This window comes from Eutrigla gurnardus (genome assembly GCF_963514095.1).
Source record: "Eutrigla gurnardus genome assembly, chromosome: 10".
NCBI classification, from domain to species: domain Eukaryota; kingdom Metazoa; phylum Chordata; class Actinopteri; order Perciformes; family Triglidae; genus Eutrigla; species Eutrigla gurnardus.
Genome location: NC_139924.1, coordinates 17,746,931 through 17,764,395, shown reverse-complemented (window position 1 = coordinate 17,764,395; position 17,465 = coordinate 17,746,931). Strand labels below are relative to the sequence as shown.

The 17,465-nt window shown below is 42.4% G+C and overlaps 3 protein-coding genes across 3 annotated transcripts; 2 read left to right on the top strand and 1 right to left on the bottom strand.

The window, feature by feature from the left end:
- Window positions 1-38: 38 nt before the first annotated feature.
- trappc4 (trafficking protein particle complex subunit 4) lies at window positions 39-1,687 on the bottom strand. Its single transcript, XM_084020170.1, has 5 exons — window positions 1,477-1,687; window positions 1,112-1,286; window positions 662-765; window positions 310-436; window positions 39-138 (listed from the first exon to the last, which is right to left on the bottom strand). Exons 1-5 carry the CDS (start codon window positions 1,649-1,651, stop codon window positions 60-62), a joined length of 660 nt encoding a protein of 219 aa, XP_083876296.1. The 5' UTR covers window positions 1,652-1,687; the 3' UTR covers window positions 39-59.
- Window positions 1,688-1,856: 169 nt separating this feature from the next.
- rps25 (ribosomal protein S25) lies at window positions 1,857-4,248 on the top strand. Its single transcript, XM_084020169.1, has 5 exons — window positions 1,857-1,963; window positions 2,530-2,619; window positions 2,746-2,929; window positions 3,980-4,087; window positions 4,183-4,248. The coding sequence occupies exons 1-4, from the start codon at window positions 1,961-1,963 to the stop codon at window positions 4,081-4,083; spliced, it is 381 nt and encodes a 126-aa protein (XP_083876295.1). The 5' UTR covers window positions 1,857-1,960; the 3' UTR covers window positions 4,084-4,087; window positions 4,183-4,248.
- A 2,900-nt stretch (window positions 4,249-7,148) lies between these two features.
- Window positions 7,149-17,104, top strand: sgcg (sarcoglycan, gamma). Its single transcript, XM_084019431.1, has 8 exons — window positions 7,149-7,305; window positions 10,983-11,187; window positions 11,754-11,858; window positions 13,107-13,194; window positions 14,036-14,155; window positions 15,046-15,118; window positions 15,264-15,387; window positions 16,186-17,104. Exons 2-8 carry the CDS (start codon window positions 10,990-10,992, stop codon window positions 16,351-16,353), a joined length of 876 nt encoding a protein of 291 aa, XP_083875557.1. The 5' UTR covers window positions 7,149-7,305; window positions 10,983-10,989; the 3' UTR covers window positions 16,354-17,104.
- The last annotated feature ends 361 nt before the right edge of the window (window positions 17,105-17,465 follow it).

Below are 17,465 nucleotides of genomic sequence, written 5' to 3'. Positions count from 1 at the left end.
AAGTTAGTGAATCTGTTGGAGATAGATATTGGAGCACAATCTATCTCGTCTTCTCCGGTTCAAGATCCAGCTCCAAAGTTGCCAGCCTTCTCTGCAATTTCTAGCGCACCCTTCAGATTCTGGTCAAAGAGTTCACACCTGAAAATCAAATTACACAGGATCGGATGTGTGTATGTTAGATATTGGACACTTCACATGTAACCTGAGATGTAACAAATATATATAACGAATAAAAAAACATACTGTTCTGTGGAGACAAAAGCACTACAGATTGGAAAAGGCAAAATTGTTCCGATTCTCTCGTATTACCTGATTGGCATTTCCAGAGAATAAAATGGATTCTTGAGGGCAAAATCTGAATAGATTTCATAAATCTTCCTCAATAGCGAATCGATACCAGATTGTCGAGGGTCCGCCAGTACGATGAACTTGATTCCTGAAAGAATATGTGGACAAGCAGCGAGAAAGACGCAGTTTAAAATAAATATTGTCATACATGTTCGGGGGTCATTTTATAAGGCTGTTACTGAGTGGGTGGATTTTAGTGCGACTATATCACTCCTGGCTTTTATTCTCTTTATAATAATGGCTCACGACTCACAACAAAATAACAGCGTGTGTCTCCGCTTCACCTAAAGTAACACTCCCTTACACTACTGACCTGTGAGAGTCTGGAAGCAGTGGAGTTTGAAGACGTCCGTTTCTAGCATCTCAATCCCTGAACTGCCGACATCTGGGGACAGCTGTGAACCTATAGCAAACAACCTGTGGACACAGAGGCAACTTCAGACATGGATCCACGGATACCGAAGGGGGTGCCGGAATTAACCGTGTATTGCGGATTCCAATGTGACAGATCCACATTGGGCTTTACAGTAAACTTTCAAACATGGTGCCGACCCACAGGTGGAGTTTGTTGAAGAGATTTTGGTGCATGAACGTCTCCACTTACTGATATGAATGTATGTATAATTACAACGTTCTGTTACACACAGGAATCATATTAGTCTGTTACTGTAGTTACTGTTACCATGATTTTGGGTATCATTAATAGTATATGGGTAGGAAGAAAAGATGGGACAGGTGTGTCCCTAGTTAGAAATTCTCTTACGAGTGGAACATGGACGCCAGCATCAGCTTCTCGTTGGAGCTCAGACGTGCCCGTCCAAAGCGAATAGACACCGGATAGTTTGAGGAATCCTTTAAATATTCAAGGATGTCTTTCCCCTCTGCCGTGTTCTTGCCCAGCACATCAACCCCGTTGATGGACAGCACAGCGTGGCCCACTGGAGGACGACAACACACGCAGTTAACGCAGAAAACACCGTTGAAAGTCTAATTACCGACACCCCAGCAGATCCTAAATGATTTTCATTCAACAGGGCTCCATTTACTTGACGTATTTGCGTCCCGAGTGACGTTTAGACATCCCCAGGTGGCTATGCTAGCTTGTAAAATTAGCTAACAATACGTCACCTCTGATTCCGTCTCGCTGTCCAAACGACACGATGACCTTCTCGTCGTGATGCTTGAGCACCAAGTCTAAAGGATAGCTGAACGTTTTTTCGGCCTCTGCTCTCGGGACGTAGTTGTCATATTGGTAAATTAAACCGCCAGCCTTGTTCACGACATACACACTGAAGATCACCATCTTTGCGTCATCCCCCTGCCCAGCTGACAAAACGTGTCACGGGACCCTGGGGTTTCAGAAACAAATAAAAACTTTTTTATCTTTGCTAGTTTTTGTGAGGGTTTGTTATTTCTATCTTCGTTTTTGACCTGCTGCTATAACATTAACTGTTGGGCAGCAATTTGGTGAGCCAATAACGATAAAAACGACTAAAACGCGGAAGAACTCAATTTCCCATAACTCCCTATTCCATTTCCGCATATACAGGTTGACTAAGGGGCTCTTGCACGGGTTGAACTTCCTTTCGCTCCGACATCTTGACGAGGAAACATGGTGAGCACAGTTCTAGCAGGCTTTGTCGGGGAAATATTGCCCCTTTCTTTAATAAACGTCGACTCCAAATATTCGGATTATTCAGCGATAGCAATTTGCTCTGCTACGCTGTGACACGCGTTTGTAGATGAATCGTAACGTGTCAATTTTTTAATGATTTAGCATCTGGCTAGCTAGCTAGCTTGCGTGCTAATTCCACCATGCTTCCATGTACACTGGTTACAGAAAATGAGTCGTACAGAGTTGTCACTCGTAATAACGCATAATTCATGACTCTATAAATGTACACGCGAGTCCCTAGCACTGAAACCACATTGCAATGCCCGCGTGTAGTAGAATACTAACCTAGAATAGTTGATGCTAATAGCGAGGCTTTGACGCTTTGTGAGGACGTAGACAAGGCCGTCCCATGCCGGTCATCAGCCAGCCCGTTTCTCCATAAACATCTTTGGACGTTACTTGCTTTACGTAGAAGCATGTGTGGATATAATCCGTATTTTACGTTAGCCATATTCCTGTGTGTCACGGCGTGAGTGGTTACAACGTGTTGTCTCGTGTGTTTTCAGCCTCCCAAGCAGGACAAGAAGAAGGACGCTGGGAAGTCCAAAAAGGACAAGGACCCAGTCAACAAGTCCGGAGGCAAAGCCAAGAAGAAGGTAGGCAGTTAAGTCATCCAGAATCGCTCCTTCACATGTGGTGTGTTGACGTTCATTTTTTGATCGGATGCACTATCGACCTTTCCTTATCAAATTAACCATATTTGTATGTGTGATTGTGAGCAGAAGTGGTCCAAGGGAAAAGTGAGGGATAAGCTCAACAACCTGGTCCTCTTCGACAAGGCAACCTACGAAAAGTTGTACAAAGAAGTCCCCAATTACAAGCTCATCACGCCCGCCGTTGTGTCTGAGAGGCTGAAGATCCGTGGTTCCCTTGCCAGGAATGCCCTCCAGGAGCTGCTTGCTAAAGGTGAATTTAAAATGAGAATACTCTGATTAGTCCCAAGTTTTGTCACCATTAGCAAGTGGATCCAGTGAATAGTCTGGATTGTTTTTCTTTGACCTCTGCATAATCCCATCTACTAGAATACATGTTTTCTTTCTATTGTGGATGGTTAGGACGGCAACAATAACACATTTTGCCATCTACAATATCGATGTGATGCAACATTAAGTTCGTCTCATCCATATGCCCCAGTCATCAGCACTGCTCATTGGCTCTAACATTAATGAATGCTCACACACGGTGTCACTGCAAATGTGTTTTTCCATCAGTTGTTTCCAAATGACAGTGATTTGCATGGTCGATATGCAGTGTGATTACCAACATCACTAATAGCTTCTACATTGGTTTACTCATTTCAAAATGTATGTTGAAGTACGAATTACCAGATGAAAGCAAGAGGTACAACAATGAATGCCAATTCCAAAATTAATAATGTATGCTATTCTTGCATACCTCCAGATATAAAACATATATATTTTTAGTTATCTGATGGTGAACTTGGTGCAATGCCTTAAAAAATGTGAAATACGAATTATGCTACTGGTTACAAAATGGATTTTAAAAATGGAACATTGCACACAGCTTTAAAGTGTGTATATATATATTTTTAAACTACATTCCTCTGTGAAGCACAAACGATTAACTGACTGTAGCCCTGTTCTGATTAATGAATGCATGTTTCACATATGAGGCATTATTCCCTGGTAAGCTACAGTAATATTTTAAACATAGTCTGTAAAGTGTAAAACTAATTTTACTCAAACTTTTTAGTTACTTTGTAATCTTTGAAATCTGCCATCCTACTAATTTTTGAGATGCTATGGTTTAATCAATTGTGTAGCTGAAATGCAAAAAATGCTTGTTTTTACACTCTAGGAAGTTTCCAAATTGCTCAGAAGGTAAATTTGTTAAATACATGAACCTGAGGTATTTAGGCACGTATACTATTTTTATGAAATTGTGTAGATTTAAAAAAATAAGTGACGGAGAACATTGTCCTGTTTTGTCTTCCAGGCATGATCAAACTGGTGTCTAAACACAGAGCACAGCTGATTTACACACGTAACACCAAGGGTGGAGATGAGGAGGCAGCAGCAGAGAAAGCAGAGAAAGCATAAGCAGGTATGACGATAAAAGTTGAAAGAAATTCATCTCCATGAGTTTTGGAAAAAGCATCCACTGACCTCCACTCTTTTCTCTCTCTTTTTGTTCTGCAGGTTCTCCTGTGTTTCTTCTGATGATCTGTTTGTAATAAAAGGTGAATAAAAAATGTAAAGATTAAATCACAGCTGTGTATTTGTTTGCTGTTCATGTGTCAGTAACTGGATAACCTGCAGCAAATGTCCCGATGGGGCTCATAATCGATCTCGTGCCATGTACAAAAAAATCTCTTTATTCTGATACTGCGAACAAAATTGCAAGCGTCGTAAAACCAAGTGTGGAGATGTGATATAAGACAATGGCTTCCTCTAAAAGTACAGGCAGATGGCTCTGATAATGAACAAGAGTTTTAAGGACTTAATTGTGGATGAATGTCTTCATAAACAATTGTACCTCAACAAAGCAACTCTGGGTGGGAATCCATCACCTCGTCTAAAAGAATGCAACTGCTTTGGGATATTTTTCAAATGGAACTGCTCACGACACTGGGGATATAATATTCACACTGATGGGCATATACATCTGGATGGGTTCACGCCTCATTCGTGCATGTGTTGCGTTCGGTTACCGTCTTTGTCCCCCGTTATGGGAGTCCTCAGCCCTGCTTTGTTTGTAATCCAAAAAATATAAAGGGACATCTTGACTCGACTGATCATGATTTTGGTGTAAGATGGATAATTTATAACTTGGTGCAAGAAATGTATTATTTGTCTTTTTTTCTGTTACAAGCCACAGGCAGTGAACGGTTATGAGATATTGATATAAATATCTCATAACCCCCCCTCACTGTCGGATGTTTGCTCATGGCATGAAATACACAGGAGTCTTGTGATGGATGCTGTCAGACATCCCTTTGTCACTGCCTGGCACGACCTCGAGCTGCAACAGCAAAACAAATGTAGAAAGCACGCTGCTGACAGATGCTCCACCCATCAGCTCCTCAAGCGTCTGCCTGTGAGAACACGAAGATCTTACTGTCCGTCAATGGACCTCGCTTCTCACGATATACTACACTTATTTTGATCGGCTTTTTAGCAGACCAATCGACACACATTGCAGAATTCCTCAAAAACTATTTTCCGGGGTTTGCCAGGTCCTGCATGGAGGTTTCTGGCATTTTGAAGGAAAGAACTAACCAGTTAGTGGTGTTTGATTTATTAGACAATAACAGATGAGCCTTGCCGGTAAAGATTTTTGCTCAATCAATTCTCATTCATGTGGATGAAAGTGGCGAATACTGCTAAGAAAAGCTAGTAATAAGTGTTACATTTGCTCATGTTAATTCCTCGCACGTGTGACTGCACTAACGCACCAGTTCAATGACCCTTAAGGTGCACCTGTTTTTTTCCCCCCCTACTACTAGTCTTCCAGACATTTTGACAGGTACCAGGAACTGATACACCTGCGTTAATGAAATGTGCTTTACCTGTCATGACAATACAATCTGTGCGTTCCCGTTTCTATAATTCCATATTATTTAGTACGCCAAAAAATGTAGTATGTCCCAATACAAAGTGTCACACAGTATGCTAAAAAATACCAGGATGTCCTACTACATCCAGTTGCTGTGTGTAAGCCAGCATGTGTTTCTGGCTACTCTCACCCACAATCCTTTGCGCAGCAGCTGTGTGAGCAAGAGGGTCAAAGTTCAAGGTGCCCATGTCATGAAGTAGTATGTCCCCATTGAAAACATACTGCATGTGACTGTATGTATATTGTAAGAGCAGTTGTAGTATGAAAGAAAAACGAAGTGATTTGGAATGCAGCCCACGTCTGCTGTAGAAATGCCTGTTCATCCAGAGCGCCACCCAACTTCAACCAACCGGAAACGCCTGCGTGGATGCACTGCTTTTAAATGTTACATGATATTGTTAAAGATGGTAGAAACGTTACACATCTGTAGGAATTCTCCATGATTTTTTTGTTTACAGCCGAGCACATGGGATTGAGTGTATATTCTGTCAGTTGTGTGTTTTTTCAGTGTGCAACATCACTTAGCTTCTGGACTCTTTAAACCGTCACCGACTACAAATGTAAATCAAGTCCTCATCGATGGCTGCATCAAGTACGTGGCTTCCCCTGGGGGTTGGGCGGTAGGTTTCTTTACTTATTGAAAATAAGTAAATGTTTAATAACAAAACAAATTCAATTCTTGAGAACAAGTTGTCATTTTACACAGGGTGTCGAGGGAAAATTGGGAGAGTCGGTAGCCTATGTAATGTGACGCCCGGTTGTCTAGCATGGGAGGGTCGTCGGCTAATTTGGCTCACCTGAGCGTTTAAGCTATAAATGCTGCCCCCTGTGGTCACCAGCCCGCTTAGCTGAAATCTGCAGTACTACTTTAATTGCTCCTCCATACAACTCTATTTTTTTTGTTGAATTTACTAAATTGTTCTAAGTAAAACTTGTGTGAGCTGCCCCTGCGCTAGTTTGTGGACGTTAATAACAGCATGAATCTTATTCCGGCAACATTGAAGAATGACCTGACTTGTTGTTATTGGTTTACCAAAAATACAAACAACAGTCTGAAAATGTGCTTTGTTTTGCTATTGAAATAATCCAAAAGCTTGGAACTTGGAACAACTTTCATTTCATCAACCTTGCCCTCCCGCCCGTCTATTAATAGCCTATTTGTTTGCTCTCCTGCCACTCTGACTTCCTAACTGCCCTCTTCAAGGTCTGCCCGTCCTGTGCTGCCTGTCACCCAGCCGAGCTATCCGAAAAGAGCGGCTTAACTTAATGTTGAGAGACTGGAGTCTCAAATTAGACTGGACTGTGCTGAGACTTGGGTTGGGCATTGAAAGTGACTCACTGGTATGCATGACAAACAACTGCCTCTGGTCATTATGGTTCTGTGTGAGAGAGACTGAACCTCCTCGACTGATAGTTCTCCTCTCTCCCCCCCTCCTGTTCCTCCCTCTCTCTCCCTCTCTCCCTCCGTCATAAACACTGATATTCAAATGTCTGCAGGAAGGCAGAGGGAGTCGAGTGGGAGCGCCGTCTCGTGGTGAAGAACCGGGGCTCCTCCAGAGCTGGATTTATGGCACGCAGCTGTTGAGCGGCTGACAGACGTGTGAGAGGCTCAAGCGCTGCTGCTGCTTCTCAGGCTGCTCTCACCAGCACGAAGCTCTGCTTACTGTTGCGTAGGAAAGAGGACTGCTGTGTCTGAACACACAACGGTGAGTACTCTGCCTTTTCTCTCACAAATGCTCTTTTGTAATCTTTGCTTCTTTCACAACTTCTTAGCTGATGTTTTTTTTTTATAATGGCAACCTTTGACCCACTGCACAATACCTCTAAATGGTTTTTCTCTTTCATTGGACCACTTTGAAGTCTTTACAGAAGTAGTTTTGGGGAAAACGTGTTTTTTTAGGTTGCCAGCTGTCAGCAGGTTTACCATACATGGCCAGCAACAGTGGAGTAAAAACTAACTTTAGTGAAGGGACACCTCACTAATGTGGTGTTTTTATGAGCGATACTCCAGGGGGTTATAGTTTCCCCATAGTTTATACCTAATACATTGTGTCTTGTGCTGCGTCTTTTTTAAATTTAGTTCATAACGCTGGGTCCTATTTTTAGAAACTGAGGCATCACAGCAGAGTGACGCCGGCTACTTGCTACACACACAGACAGAAACTTCAGCCCTGTGCTCAGCTTTCAGTGGCTCCTCGCTCCACAGGTCGAGCTCCCGGCCATTCCTCTACAAACGTCCCACACAATTTGAGCTTTCCTAACTCGCTGACACTTTTTGGCATCTGGTCGGGTCAAGCCATCGCTCAGGGAAGTCTGGATTCTTAATTGCAGCCGGACCCTGTGGAGTTTAGGCGAGCGGTTAGTCCGCCTGGCACTCGAACTCATCCAGAGGTCAGAGACTGAGGTGGAGCATCACTTGTCGGAGGTTAATTGAGAGGGCCCCTAGGATAAATTGCCCTTAAAGTCTTGATCTTTGGGATCAAGGGATTTTGAGATCTACAGCCTTTTGAAGCTTTAATTTTAGTTAACTCCCATGGAGTAGGATCCATATTTTTTTAGATTAGAATCTCATTTAAAACTAATCTCCAGGAGGTGTAAAAAGCCATAGACCTGACTTTCTCTTGAAGGTCGGACTGTATTTTCAGATCAAAAGTCCATAAATCGAGCATTCCTGGCAATTGAGCAGCGAGACTGTTCGGGAGTGTTTATTTGGGTTGCTATGGAAGAAGTAGTTTGTGGCTGAGGGGCTGGGGTTTGCAATGCTGCACCCGGAGCTGGAAGACGCCTTAAAGATCCAGCCATGGAGCTCCGTCCTCCTACCACTGCTGACGAACTACACAGGCGTCTTAATGCCTTCATTTAAAGTCATTAGACTGGGTTAGATCAAACCCATTAACATCATAATGAACAAATCCAGAGCGCTTCCACCCGTCGGGGCGCTCATCTGCCCAAAGTGCAGAGTGGGCTGATCAACGTGTTTAACGGGCAAATGATCTGTGGTTGTTAATAGGTATCGTACGTGGGTATTGGAATCAGTCAATGTAACAGATACTGATTCATCTTCTTCCTTTTGCGCCTCAATGGAGAGCTCCCCGGTAACGTCAAAAACCCAACTGAATCCATGTTCATGGAACTAGCTGAGCAATATTCCTTGTGGTAGCATACACCTTCACTTTGAATCTCAGCGACAGGAGGTGAGAAACGGCAATTTGTCATCATGACTCATTCTTAAGAGCGATTAATACATATAAATGAGGTGAAACGCAGGGGGAGGGGGGGGGGGGGGTAAAAATGAGCTTTTCACATAACTTACTACTCATCAACCTTCGAGTTCTCTCCCCTGTGGAAACGGCAGTCAGTTTGTTCCCCTCCTTTTGTCAGGTGAGATTCATTTGTTTGGTTGGTGAAATAAGGGCTATTTATCACAGATGGGCTTGCAGGCCGTGTGACAGGTCCTGTGGAGAGGTTGGTTTGGTCATAGAAATACGCTCAGCCTTTTTTTGCAAACACATCTCCTCCCCGTGTTTACTGCAGCAAGAAATGAGCGATGGCGACTACAGGCCTGTATTGTCGCCTCTGTGAAACCGCTCCTAGACCTCAGCGAGCGTGTTTGCTTTTATTTATCGGCCCTTGCATGCGAGGGCAGACTGTTTACTTCATTATTTACAGAAACGCAACTTATGTGAGTTTGTTCATACTGTATGCGGAGTACATCAGCCCCTTCGCTGCTTGTAACTTAGCACATGGGAGCCCGGCTGAACATCTGTTAGTGTCAACGAAGAAATGGGTTTTTGGTTTGAAAAGTGGCTCTTTAACGTGATGGAAACCGCCTTTACTGTGGCAGTAAGATGCAACATCTGTCCTGTATGTAAATGAGCCTGGCTATGGGATAAACATTGCTGAGACAACCTAGATGCATCATTTGTTCAGAAAACTTTTTTCCTATGAATTTTAGATGTGGCGGCTATGAAGTTTTGAGGATTTGGAGCAGTTTGTTGCTTGGAGAAAGCCACAGTCGGCCTTTTTGTTTCTGCCCGATTTACTAACCCGTAATCTACAACCGACAGCATTTTCTTCAGGCCTTGTCCTTGGTAGTCGCTTTCTCTGCAGCCTGTGTTTTGTCATTAATGCTGATTATTCAATGTAGGTGACGCCGCTCCCCTCTGCAGCCTTGTGAGCCTGCGCTGTCCTTGCTCTGCCGTGCTCAAACGCACACTTCCCGCGTCGTTTTGTGAAATCTGTCCCTGAGGTTTCCCACTTGTCACATTGTCAGATGGTCCAAATGTGCTGACTGGGGGGCTCGCTCGCAGGGTCTGCAGTCCTGCAGTCCTGCTGTTGGAGATCCGCTTGCGCCTCACGTGAGCCGAATACAGAAAACTACTATTGGCATCCTAATTGTAATAGTTGCTGTGGTTGGAAATATGCTTCCATTCATCTCCATGGTTTTTTGTCACCGATAGCCTGCATCTGTGTAGCCAGAAAGTACCGCCTCTGCTCTAAGTGGCATTTTCCTCTTGACTTTTTTTGGAGGGGGGGAAACTGCTGGAAATTCCATCAATTTTTCCATTGGTGCATAGAGCCAGATATCCACTGAGCCTGTGCTCCGAGCTCTGGACTAACGCATGAAACTGCACTATGTGAACAAAGCATTGTTTCTGAGGACATCATCATCATCATTGCGCATCTGTATGACAAAAATTCCTCAAGAATATTCATATAATTGAAGTTGAAAGTATGAACACGTAACTCTTCACTACGACTGCAGACTTTACAATCTCACTCAAAGCTTCTATAGTCAATATTTTTACATTAACAGGGTAAAAGTTCCAATCCATCATTGCAGTTCGCCTCAGCTCTACAAAGATATTACCAACTTTCAGCTCACGTTGTATTTCGCCCCCTGGTGTTGAGTTCTCTTTACTCCCAGAGAAATTATGAGCGGATGGATGTTTTGGCAAGAGAGTGCTTAAAAACACCCGGTACACTACCTGTTCTTTGCCAAGCAGCAGACAGACAGGTGGCGACTAGCGGGTGAACGTAGTGCAGCATTTAGCAGTTTAAACCCAAATTGAACTGCTAAAAGATTCAATCAGATACATGTTAGGTTAATTCTCAATAACAGCTGGAGGTGTAAATAAGTTGCATGTTAGTTTGAGATGTTAATAGATCAGTCTTCTGCTGCTCCAAAAAGTTATTGCAGTGAAATGTTAACATTCACTGTTTACTAGCATTAACTGTTTTTGTGTAGCCAGTTATGTGTTTTACATATTAATAGTCACTCTTCATAGCCCACCAGTCATGTCTTATCTCGCCGAACGGCACGGAAAAGACCCAAATGCCCGTTTGTGTAACGTCTGTTTTTGTTGCCGATGTTCCTGCACAGCCAGCAGATGGTGCGGGAGCAGTATGTCACCACCACCCGGGGCAGCAGCAGCTCTCCCAGGCCGGTGCACGACCATGTCTACAAGATCGGCATCTATGGCTGGAGGAAGCGCTGCCTCTACCTGTTTGTCCTGCTGCTCATCATCATACTGGTGGTCAACTTTGCCCTCACCATCTGGATCCTTCGGGTTATGTGGTTCAACACGGTACGTGTGACTCACCTCGGCAGTTTGAGTTTTCAGCTGTGTTTTTTTTTTGCTCCTTTCCTTCCATTTCACTTCCTAAAGTTTTTTTAAAATTTTGGTTTGTATATCCATCGATGCAGTGACCCTGCTTATATTTGTTATTGGCCGTAGAAGCAGACGTGTTATCCATCACTAACTGATACACGGCTGTCTAAACAGGGTAGTTTGTTCCTGTTTCATGGAGTCTTGTCAGCTTTCACAAGTCCAGATGGCAACCATAGTTTTATGCAGAAGCTGACAAGAAGAATGCAACAGACCTCCAACTGTTTGTGTGAAGTGCCTGCACAGCTTAATCATCTGTATGGTTATATCCTGTCGAGTGTTTCACATTTGGAGATCTACAAAGTAATTGGATGCCAAAATCGAACTTTCCAACCGGCCATATTTTGGATTTCTTACCTTCCAAATAAAGATATTCAGCTGCTGTCTGAGTTAATTATTCTGCTTTGCTTGCAGATTGTGATGTCCCTGTTTAAACCTGCTTTACTGTATCTTTGCCTGAATAAATGTCTCCATGCTGGTTGTAGGACGGGATGGGACTCCTACAAGTGAACTCAGATGGGGTCAAGCTTGAAGAGGGCGAGTCAGAGTTCCTTTTACCTGTCTATGCCCAGGCGATCCACTCTAGGGAGGTGAGATAATCAGCAACACACACATTTCTTGCTCTTTCCTCTTTTTTTTTATCCTTTCCCAAGCTCTTTCTCATACTTCCGTTTACTCGGTTATGTGGCCTGACATCCTGACCATTATTGCTTCTCGCTGTTCACCAAATTGAACCTTGATTGTGAGTTGGATCTGTGCAGAGTACACATCCTGTCGCCATCTGAATCAAATTCCTTGCAGACACTTGAGCACTTTTATCCAGCTGTAATGAGTGAATTGCATATTTCTGACTGTACTACTTTCCCCCTTTTCTTTCTTTTGTGGAGATTTGTTGGAGCAAACGGGGTTTGGCAGTCCCACACAGTGCATGCGGTGGTGCAGCGAGCTCCCCATTAACCTCAGGGATATTTGCAGTGGAAAGTACTTTATGGCCTGCCTAGCAGCAGATGGGAACACTTTGCTGCAGTTGTTTACATGTTAAGTCTTTTCTTGCTCATTGCAGCAATTTTTTTAGCATTCTTTCTTCTTTATGGGCCTCATTTAAAAGGTAATGTATTCCTCATTTATGGATGGACACATCCTCTAATGTAGTCTATGGACACTTAATGAGATTCGGGATTCAGTGAGACACTACCCCCCCCCCCCCCCCCCCCTTCCACATGAAGTTGAGTGCGCCGAGTGAGTTTTAGATATTTAGGGCTTCTTTACAGCTGCAGACGAACAGTGGTTTATTGTTAAAGGTTCCTTATACCGTTTACAAAAGTTTACATTTTGAGTGTGATGTCTCACCCAATCAGCTTTTTCATATACCGTATACATTTTTTGTGTAAAAGGGAAAAACCTACCACTTTCTAATAAGGGTGTATAAGGTATAATAAATGGTTCAGCTCTACTTCGTAAATCACCTACTAATGTTTCATATGTCTGTTTTTTGAATAAGAACTCAACCTGGAAACCCAAATGTTTTATAAAATGTTTCAGTTAAGATTATGGCTTCAAATATGGTCGATACATATATAAAGGGTTAACTTGTCAGAAAAGTGTCTACAGCCAGAGTAGCAGCTTCGTGAGGCTGTACTAGCTAAATGCTAAATGCTAACATGCTCACAAAGACAATGCTATGTTTTGCGGGTACAATGTTCATCTTAATTGAGCTTGCTTGCATTCTACCACTTGCTAATAAGGTTAATTTTCATTTTCTCATTTTATGTTGCAAATTTGCAGTATATAAACTGGATTATACACAGCATAGTAAAATGGTGCTTTCTTTTTTGCAGGACACTTCACTTCTAGTGCATTCAATGGAAAACGTTTCCCTTAATGTTCGCAATGAAGACGGTGATGTCACAGCGAGGATAACTGTGGGTAAGAGCCTGAAACACATGTACACACAGCATGTGTAGGCAAATAGAGCACTCACGCATAACAAAGTATCCCATTGATGTATGAGGGCAATAGTAAAGTCATTCATGCACTTGTCCTGCAGCGATTACTCAACTAACATTAACAGCGACAAGAAGCAGTCTTTCAATTTATAATCTCTTCGATTTCCATTTAAAATCCATTAAATGCACAATTCCTCTCTCTCTACCATTGCTTCTGGGTCATTCTATATTACACACAGGGCCCCAAGGCCTGTGGTAGATCATATTTGCGTGCCTTTTATGGCTCACCGACGGCTGCGTTCTGGTGTTTTGTCATCATTAAAAGGCCAACAAATGACCCAACTAATTGCGGTGTTTCACAGTGCCGTTATGTATCCTTGATCATTAAGCTGTAAAAAGCATACCTTTCAGTTGCTCGGCCCTCTGCGAATAAAATTGACTGCTTGTTGAAGACTACGTGCCGGTTCACAGTTTAAGGTGCTGAGGTGGGATATTTAGCGCTCTGACCAAGCCATCGCTTTAAATGTGCTTCTCACAGGGCTGTGAACGTTAAAAGGGTAAAGTAAATCTCGTATACATTACCTATTAGTAGGAGCAGTATTGTGGTTACTTGTTTTACACGCTTCTTTTCAGAAGGTGGTTGTTTTTTTTTGGCCACTGCCTCTAATGAGGCAGAGGTTTTCACATAGCAAAATATGGATGTGCCTAATTATATTCTCTAAACACTGCTAATTTGAAAAGTATAATGGGACGAATGTGAAAGAGAGATTGTAGTATTTCCAAACCCCTTCAGGTATTCTTGCTTGCTTTTGTTGTTGCAGGACCAAACGAGGCTCAGGGACAAGCTCGGAATCTGCTCATTAACTCCCACAATGACAACATGCTGTTCACTGCAGATGGTGACCAGGCTGTGATTGGACCAGACAAACTAAGAGTCACAGGTACCAACAGCTGCCACCTGCTGTTTCCTGGGAAATATTGCACACCTCTTGCTGGAAATGTCTTTCCAATTTCCAGGGGGGGGAAAAAGATGATGAAGAAGAAGATAATATTGACGAGATGAATGTAGAAGTATTACAAGCTGAGCCATCTTTTCCCTCCCCCTTACTGTCATGGTGTCCGGTGTGCACATTGATTGTGTTGTGGGTCACTGACCACACGCTGCGATGGCTGACTAATGTTACAGGGAGTGTCGGCTGATAGCTTCATTATGCCTGAGGTCGTTTTGATCCAGAGAGAGCAGCCAACTCTTTTTTTCTTTTTTTTAAAAAACAGCTTCACAAATTGAAGCAACACAGTTGAACCCGTCTGCAGCATTGCTAGCAGATCTGTGAGACTGAACGTATATGCACAGCGGTGCTTTGAGCTACTAGATGTAGCTAACATGCTGAATCAAATTTACTCTTTTCTTTACTAATTAGAATAAATAATAATACGGCTTGCTGTTGGCACTCGAAGTAAAATCAAAGGATCTCCAAACTCGTTGATTCTCAGCGGACCGTGAATAGATGGTTGTTGTACAGTCTGACATTCCTAGGGCCATGCTGCTATTATGATTAAAAATGTAATTGTTGTGCTCCAAAGCTGCAGATTCTAATGGCTCATTAGGTGCTCATCCTAAGTAGTTGCTAATCATTTTTAAACCCTTATTTAACTCTATTTCTCTATTTCTATTCTGAATGGTGATTTGGAAATAACAGGAAAAAAAACATTTCAAAAATGAATATACAAGCACAGGTCTTACAGACACAATTTTAGGATAAATCTATCTGCAGTCAACTGTGACACCTTGATTCAACCTCCTGTAGAAGTAAGTTTCTTTCGCAATCAGGTCCTGAAGGAGCGCTGTTCCAGCATTCAGTGGAGGTGCCCCTGCTGAAATCTGAACTTTTGAAAGACCTGAGGTGAGCATTTTGGCCATGTATGAGACTATCTGCTCTTTAATTTTTTTTGTATTATACGCTGCTAATATAAATCTTGAAAAAAATCGGCTCCCCTTTGAACACTTGAGATGGAAAGCGTACTTAATACTGAGCTGTTTTGCTTCAGGTTGGAGTCTCCCACACGGTCTCTCAGCATGGAAGCGCCAAAAGGAGTTCATCTTAAAGCGCTGGCCGGCAACATTGAAGTCGCTTCCAACATGGATATTATTCTACAGTCTAACATAGGACTGGTAAGAAAAGCATTGTTCACTTCCTGAAGATTTCCAAGAGAATATACACATTATGCTTTTGCTGCAACATGCTGCTTCACACTTTAATCTCTGTCACACGCTGGAGTTTTTCCATCCAAGTGAGCCTCATTCTAGTGCAGTTTGACAGTAGCTCAGCTTTTTTTCATTTATTGGACAGATTTGGTCCCAAATATCTTTACAGATTGAGTTCTACTTCTTCTTTAGTTTGTTTTTAAACTTGTATCCATCGTTTGTGGAAGGAAAGGTAAGGCGCTAACATACTGTACCGCATCTTTGCACTTCCAGTAAAGCTGTATTTGTGAACATGAGTTCTTTTATAAGGCAAACAAGGCACAATCTAACCGATAAAGCATTTGCATCATGTACATTGATCTGACGTTTTTATGCATTAAAGTAAAGCATTGCATTTATATGACAATGTAGTTGTAGGGTAAAACGCACCCTCATCTCTCTCTTCTTGCTGTAGGGAAGAAAGCTGGCTGTTAATCTGCACTGAAGGTGCCCTGGATCATTTATTTGACTGCTCACATTCTCTAGTTTTCTCGTTTTCTGCCACGGGAATGTAGACATTCACATTCTATATCTATTTTATTGATCGGTGCACTAGTTAGGTGCTCAATGGACATCTTTCTATCTCCCAGAATACCGTGTCATTATGTCTGTGTATGCACTTTAAGTGTAAGGAAGGAAACAGAGTGATTATTTCCTTGTTGGTTCAATGCAAATCTGTGGTCTCTCCTTGTATTGTCCTTGTTCTCTACACTGTCTGCTGTGCAGCTGGTGCTGGATGCGGAGACGGTGCGCATGCCGAGCCTGCCCCTGAGTGAAGGCGGGGTTTCAGGAAATGCTCAGGGTCTCTATGAGGTCTGCGTCTGTCCCAGCGGCAAGCTCTTCCTGTCGAAGGCTGGGGTCACCTCCACTTGCAGCGAGAATCAGGAGTGCTAGAAAGACTCTGACAAGGTAATCTATTTCCATCTCTCGGTAGATGAAACTTCTGGGAGGCAACAAGCACAACTGTTTATATCTGGCCTGTTTTTTTTTTTTATTTATACTCTTTTATACAACAGTGGATCTATGATCTCAGAGCAAAATCCCACAGGCACATCAAGGCCTGTAAAAATACAAATGCCTGCTGGCGTACATGAAGGAGATGTCAGAAATGCATCCTTTTAGTTACATTTATGACCTAACCATTCAGCTGTAACAAATTGGCACTCCGTTCCAAATATTTCTGCATCAGAGCTTCGAGGCTTTTTCACACAGTATCATGGCTGGGCAATGAGGAGCTGGTAACAGCTTACATCCTATGCAATATTATCTTGTCGTGCAATAAATTGATACACATCAAGGGCTTGGAATCATAAAAACAAATCTTTCAAATACAGACAGAATGTTATGAAAATATTTAATTTGGTGCATCTATGTTATGTGCCCTTCTGGCTCCATGCCCTTGGTATGTAGTTTTTTTGTCTTTGTGTTCAGCATGTTTTTAGTTCATTTGGGGGGGATTTTATTTGTATTTTGTCACTTCAGAGATGGATTTTATAATAAAAAATAAATAAATAAATAAATAAATTCAGATACACCCAGCAGCAAACTCAACACTTGTTTTTGTATAGAGTTGGGATTAAAACAATGTTTTATGGTACTGATGTGTTATTAGTGTGGTATCATGTGTGCAACTGTTTTGTTTTTGTTTTTTTTTGGGGGGGGGGATCTTTTAAAAATATGAAATACAATAACATTATTGCTGTTTGGCTGGTCTATTTAAGCCCAGCATAAGCATGCAATTAGCTGCAACAGTTTTGTTTTTTATTGTAAGTAAACTGGTTCATGCTTGTTCATTTACCTCTGCCAAGGGTCTATGACAAACAAAATATGACCTTTTTGACCACTGCAACATGGAAGCAAAGACGAAACATTTCTAAAAGCACTGTAACTGTGACTGCTTTCTGAGTTGGGGGGGATTTTTTGGGGTTTTGCTTTTGGGTCAAATATGCCTTTTTTTTTTTTAAACATTATGCATGACGGGTAATAAATGACGTTGTCTATTAAGC

Bases quoted from the DNA above. Each gene is read 5' to 3' on its own strand.
- sgcg (XM_084019431.1), top strand. From the start codon at position 10,990: ATGGTGCGGGAGCAGTATGTCACCACCACCCGGGGCAGCAGCAGCTCT. The intron at 11,859-13,106 runs GTGAGATAATCA...TCTTTTTTGCAG, and splicing joins AGGCGATCCACTCTAGGGAG to GACACTTCACTTCTAGTGCA. The intron at 13,195-14,035 runs GTAAGAGCCTGA...TTGTTGTTGCAG, and splicing joins CACAGCGAGGATAACTGTGG to GACCAAACGAGGCTCAGGGA.
- trappc4 (XM_084020170.1), bottom strand. From the start codon at position 1,651: ATGGTGATCTTCAGTGTGTATGTCGTGAACAAGGCTGGCGGTTTAATT. The intron at 766-1,111 runs GTAAGAGAATTT...CTGTGTCCACAG, and splicing joins CTGGCGTCCATGTTCCACTC to GTTGTTTGCTATAGGTTCAC. The intron at 437-661 runs GTCAGTAGTGTA...ATATTCTTTCAG, and splicing joins CTGCTTCCAGACTCTCACAG to GAATCAAGTTCATCGTACTG.
- rps25 (XM_084020169.1), top strand. The intron at 2,620-2,745 runs GTAGGCAGTTAA...GATTGTGAGCAG, and splicing joins GAGGCAAAGCCAAGAAGAAG to AAGTGGTCCAAGGGAAAAGT. The intron at 2,930-3,979 runs GTGAATTTAAAA...TTTGTCTTCCAG, and splicing joins CCAGGAGCTGCTTGCTAAAG to GCATGATCAAACTGGTGTCT.